Here is a 6,074-nt window from a genome sequence, read left to right on the forward strand (position 1 = left end):
TTGGGATCACGCCACGGCAGAGCTGAGGCAGGACCCCAGGCAGCCGGACTCTGAAGGCCACCGCGGGGCCGAGAGAGCCAAGCACGAGCAGCCGTCAGGCCCAGGAACCCAGGTCAGGCTCTGCGCACCGATTTCGCGGGCTGCGGTCGTGGGGTGAGAGGGTGTCAGCACAGCCGCGCGGTCTGTGTGGCGCCTTACCTCCGAGGTGTAGTCCGCGAGGACCCAGGGGAACACCGGGTACTGCATGCAGTCATTGTAGGTCCTCCCAGCCACGGTGTTGAGGTACATGAGATACTCAAAATTGCTGATGTCCCTTTTCTACCACAAGAGACAAAAGGGGATACGCCAAACATGTTTGACATTCTCCTGAGGCCTCAGGGTCTCACCCTCAGCCCTCGGCGGGAGCCCCTGGCTCTCCTGGCGAGGACAGGCATTCCCTGCGTGTCTCTGGGCATCCCTGCATGCCTGTGTTAGCCGGCGCCAACTCAGGGAGTCACCCACTCATTCAGTCTGAACTGAATGAAGCAGGTATGCGCAGCAAGCAAAGTCGGCCAGAAAATAAAATACAGCTCAGCAATCCAAAGCCAAGGACAAAGCATTCTTGGGTGTTAACTGTTGAATTCATACTCAAATGCTGCTAAAAAATAATAGCACAAAATCTGTGGGTATTACTGCTGACCCTTTGCTGGTTAGAAAAATAAGCTGAGGGGACATGCTAGTCACAGAGAAAGGGGCCCTTGCTCATGGGCTGAATGCTGTCTTCCTCTGGGACTTGGGGAGCTGCCTTGTCCTTGTCCCTGTTGGGATAATATTCACCCTCCGGGGCCCCCGTCTTAAGATGAACAGTGTTGGGAACAATTCACCGAGGCCGCCTGGGGAATGAGCCATCGTCTCCGATGAGGGACCTGCATGCTCAGGGTCTCTCCTTTCCTTGGCCTGCTCCTAGGGAGAGGATTCTGGACATGCGTGACCAAGAGCTACTTTCTTGTTGTCCCACAATCTCTACAACTGGTCCACCTGGAGTCCCTTCCTTTCATGAGAACCCTCGATTGAATGTCAACTCCTGCAGGCTGGAAGCCACCTGTGTCTTCCCAGGAACAAGAACTGACGAATACATGTGCATCTCCATGGATGGAGCGTGTGCACACACACACAGCATACACGTGCCCCCCCACACTCAGCCCCCAGCTCTGACTGCAGTGCTCAAGATTTGCCGTCCTCCACTGAGAGCTTCTCAGGGAAATGTTGGGACACTGGGTAAATTAAACAAACAAATGAACAAACAAAAAGAAGCTCCCTTTTGGTTAATCTGCACACTCCTTCCATCCAACACTGGGGCTGAGCTACATTCTGGTTTGCATTCCCAGGGGGTTTCCCTCTGGAGGAGCCACTGTACCTGCCACTTCTGCAGCATGGTCTTGTCGAATCCGGGGTATCTCCTGTGGGACAGAAAACCATGGTGGTGACCAAACATTCCAAGGCATAAATATGAACCGGGGAGACGTGGGGTCCTCCTGGCCCTTATGGGCATCCAGGAAAGCCACAGCCACCCTCGGGGCCAGTGCGGACAGACTAGCACCCAGCTCTTCTCACCCCACTCTGCCCTGCTGAGTTAGGCTCTTGCAGCACTGTCCTTCCTGTGTGACTCCAGAACAAGAAGTCCCAGGGGACATGCAGCCACAGGGCCTCCCTCACAACCCACACTGGATTTCCACGGCCACACTGGCCCTCCTTGTCCAACCCCTGTCCCCTCTTTTGGCATGAGGGTATCCTATATGTACATGGTGAAAAAAAAATGCAAACCCTATGGAAAGTCTATGCAATACAAGAGTCTCCAAAATACTGCTCCGGCTCAAGAATTACCCACCGTCAGCAGTTTCTAGTGTATCATTCTGGAAAACTTTTACCCAGATGCCTGCCTGTATGTCTACATCTGGTCTACACGGCATGACAGCAGACGCTCAGGTCTCCACCCAGCCTCACTCGCTTCATGGCACCTCTGGGGACCGGCTCATGTTGCTCTAGCACATCCTGTTTCTGGAGTCGCAGGATGCCATTGTGTGGGTGGATCGTGACAGACTGACTTGCCACTTTGTCCTCACAGCCCATGTTTGTGTGATCGCCTGTGGACACATACCTCTGGGTACTTCAGTGACTGTATCCATGAGAGAGGTTCCTAGCCATGGTACTACTGGGCTAAAAAGTGTGAGCATTTCCAATTTTGCTACCTTTGGTTGAATTGTTCCCTTAAAAAGAGGTACCAATTTACACTTGTACAATTAAGATACACAAATCGAGCCAATAAAGTACCACTGTTGACCACTCTGGAAGAGAGAAGTTTAAAAGTATGACAAAATGCAACGTTGAGGAGGGCACGGGGGGGGCCCTCCCTCTCCACCTGAAATGTCCCTTACATTCCGCAGGGATTTGTGTGCAGAGCCCGCTTCCTCAGCCTCCACGGTGTCTCTCGGCTCCTTGCCCAGCTCTGTTTTCCTCCCCACTTTTGTCTACTAACAAGACCGGGGCCTTGGTCAAGATGTTCCAACACACCAAGCCAAATCATGTCCCCTTGCTCCATCTGTCCCCTTTGCCACAGCCCTGTTCAGGGGCTCACAGACCTGTTCCCCTCGTACATGCTGCCCCACCTGCAGGACTGCACCAGGATCCCTCAGGCCGCCGGCTAGACAAGGCCTGGCTGCCCAGGTGCCCGGTGGGGACGCCGCCTCTCCACCTTCCCATCACAGCCCCACCATCACATCGCCTGTCCTGGGCTCCCCATCCCTCTGCACGCAAGTCTTTACTTGGCAGATTTTCCATAAGCAGGAAGCAACTTCCAGGCCGGGATTCCCTTCTTCCTCCCTAATAGAGAAGTCATCAATTTGGGCCATTTTATCCAGGTAAACAACAATAACAGAGGCAAAACATGGTCAGATTTATTACTTTAGTTTGCAATGGCTCAAGTGAAGATTTGGTTCTCCCGCTCTGTCTGTGATCCACCCCCCACCCCAGTTCTGGAGCGCAGGCTGCTCTTACGGCCGCGAACAAGGGCAGAGCCCAGGCTGGAGACAGTGAAGGTCGTCACCTTGCAAAGGATCTGAGCCAAACCTTCAGAATCATGAGCACGTGCAGCTGGCAGGCCAAAGCCTGCTGACCTGGCTACCCTGGTCTAGAAGTTGACAGGGCAGCGAGAAGAGGAAGCTAAAAGTGCCGTTAGGGTCCAGGAAATGAGATACACCTTCTGCCACCCTCCCTTTCAGAAAGGGTTCTAGAATTTTGCCCATGGTCATTTGTGATGTTGCCATCAGGTGGAATGGTGTGCAGAAGAAAAAGGCATTTCACCCACCCTTTCTTCATTTCATCAGCTATGAGCTTCAAGGAAGATCCATCATTTCTGGTACCATCAGAGAAGATACCATTACCTTCTAGCAGTGCTGAGACACCTAACCAAAGGTGAGTTCTATTTTTTTAAATATTAAAATATTGTTTTAAAATCATATTAATCTGAAGGCAATTACAGAACTCTAGAAATGGTCTGTTTGAATATTGTACATATCTGGTGATTACTTAAAAGTGTTTCCTTAAGAGTTGGTGAACTGCATCTTGCATCACCTGCCATTATCGTGCAAGGTTTACATTAACCGAGAAGCTAGAGGTGACTCTTGGCTTTCTGAAGCCTTCCTGGGGTCTGGAGGAGGCAGTGTGGGAAAGAGCTCTGGTTTTGGAGTCAGGGACACCTGGATCCAAATTCTAACTCCACCACTTAACGGGGGACCCCTAGGCAAGACCCCAACCCTCTCTGAACTGTTATCTCATCTTTGCAACATGCTGACCACACCTGCCACACAGGAGCGTGGGAAGAGCTAGTGTGACCACAGGTCTGGAAAAGGCTGTGTGCTCAGCTGTGGGCATGGGGCTCCCTCGACAGGCGTGGTCCTGGTGGGTGTCGATGCTGTTCAAGAGCAGGTGCAGTTCTCTTCCACTCTGGGAAGACAAAGAGTGTGGCAGCAGAGTGGGGACCTGCTTCTGGACAAGACCCGCTTGCCTCTGCCGGGTCCCTCCTGGGTTGTCTCAGAATTATTGTGCAACCTGTAAATTGGATCACCTGCTCATCAGCCCGGCAGGTGACAATTGTGAGGAGTTCCTCATGGCTTGCTGGGGTCTGCACTGAGCTCCGGGGCAGAAGCCCGGGCCCCTGGGCAACTGGGAGTTGAGTGGAGAAGAACAGAAGTCAGACGAAGCCAGTGAGCACACGGGAGGTTAAGCAGCCCACTCCCCCGGACTAGCATAAGTGAGCCCACAGAGGACATCACATCAACCCTCCAGCCCCCCGCTGCCCCAGAGCAGTTGACTAGCCTCTGCCAGATTACTTCCAAGGATGAAAAGTTATCTCCAAATCCAAACTTTGTGCATGGTCATCAGCTAGACTTGGTTCAAATTTTGCCTTACGGGGTAAGTTTTATCCATGCTGCTTCATTTTTAACCAAATCTCTGTCCTTGACCCCCTAGATGTGCTTTATAAGCTTAAGTGCTACTGCCTGTGGCCCTGGGGCCTTCCCTACCCCAAGCTCCATAGCGTTGCTGCCCTTCCACCTAACCAGCTCCACGCCACCCTGAAGCCAGGCCCCCAGGCCGTGAGGAGGGAGCCAAAGGCACCTCCCAGGGGCTCCCGCCTCCCCTAGGTGGGCTGGCAGAGAAGCCTGGAGTTGGGCCTTCAGAGGTCGGGGATTAGCCCCCAGAACAAAGTGCCTCTGCTGAGGGACCCATCTGGATGGAAGCCTCACCCTCTCACCCCAGGAAGGAGTCTGGAGGTTTGTGCCCATCCTCTTCCTCACCTCTGGGACTAGGAGGCTAGGTCTAACCCTAAACTGGCAGATGTCTAAGTAGGGCCCCCAGGTGAACCTGGGCCCCTGAGCTAAAGCAGACACTTCTCAAAATCCCACTGCCCCTCCAAATTTTCTTGCATTGTGTTGCCTATTTGCAAAACAGTTATGAGGACATGGTGAAACAGGCTAGTGAGTAACCAAGGGGTTTCATTCTTGAGCTAAGAGGCCTCAGGAAAACACAACCGCAATAAGAGGAAAATTCACCTATCTTGGCAAACTGGCAACACATGCCTGCTAATGGGTTTGGGCTACTTCTCAGGACAGGGCAACCATAGCTTTGCACAGCCTTTGCCCGGGGGCTCCCTGAGTAGAGAACACATGAGCTGGGAAATGCCAGGGGACAGAGTGTGGCATGAGCAGGGCCTGCCAGTGAGAAGCCAAACACACTCCCCATTTTTTTTTCTCTCAGAAGTAAATGTGGTTTAACCTACACTCTGGTTTTCAGGTCTAGGTAAAGGTCCATAGACAGGCATGAGGAGACAGATACTCCTTCAAGCCAGAGACTTCCCCTTGGGCTAACAGGGTAGTGACTCTTTCTATAACTTCCTTTCTTCATTTCCCTAACATGTAGAAATCTTGCACACAGTTCTAGACCTAATAATAATAACACTTAATAACTGTCTAGCTCATTGCAAAGACTTTTACCTATTGCCTAATTTTTATAAAGACCCAATGACCTCCAATTACAGATGAGGGAACGGAGGCAGAGGGCAAGGGAGTGAGAAGGGTATAGCTGGTGCCCACCCCAAGGCCTGGCCCAGAGCAGGTGCCCATAAGACCTGAAGCGCTGGGCTGTTGAGAGCGCCTGCCAGGACCAGCCCCCGGCCAAGGGCCCTGATCTGAACACCAGCCTCTTTCCTCTGTAGGAGAAAAGAAAACAAATCCGAACAAACAACAAAATCTTCATCCTGATCACATTAAAAGCCAGCTACCTGACAAACTAGTAATTGATATGTATTTGCAGGCCTTTAGTTAAAAAATGAGCATTCGTAAACTGACTACATTGTTAGCGCATAATTATGCTGTAACATCATGCTGTAGAAGTATTAAAAGTCTGGAAGTTTATACAGTATAAAGTTACCTCTAGATGCCAAAATCACAAGTGGTTTTAATTTTTGTAAGGTTTTACTTATCTACACTTTAAAGTGTATTTATCGTCTTGTGTTTTTTCTTCTTTAAAATATTAATTTT

General features: G+C 51.3%; 1 protein-coding gene across 1 annotated transcript in view; it reads right to left on the reverse strand.

Annotated features, from left to right (window-relative positions):
* WDFY4 (WDFY family member 4) overlaps positions 1–6,074 on the reverse strand; it is a 296,219-nt gene that overhangs the window by 37,599 nt on the left and 252,546 nt on the right. Inside the window, exons 48-49 of the mRNA XM_045569053.1 lie at positions 1,397–1,439; positions 199–318 (exon numbers count right to left, since the gene is read on the reverse strand). Of these exons, the coding sequence (XP_045425009.1) occupies positions 199–318; positions 1,397–1,439 (163 nt within the window). The remainder of the gene's footprint in view (positions 1–198; positions 319–1,396; positions 1,440–6,074) is intronic.

This window comes from Lemur catta, chromosome 14 (assembly GCF_020740605.2).
Source record: "Lemur catta isolate mLemCat1 chromosome 14, mLemCat1.pri, whole genome shotgun sequence".
In the NCBI taxonomy this organism is placed as follows: Eukaryota; Metazoa; Chordata; class Mammalia; order Primates; family Lemuridae; genus Lemur; species Lemur catta.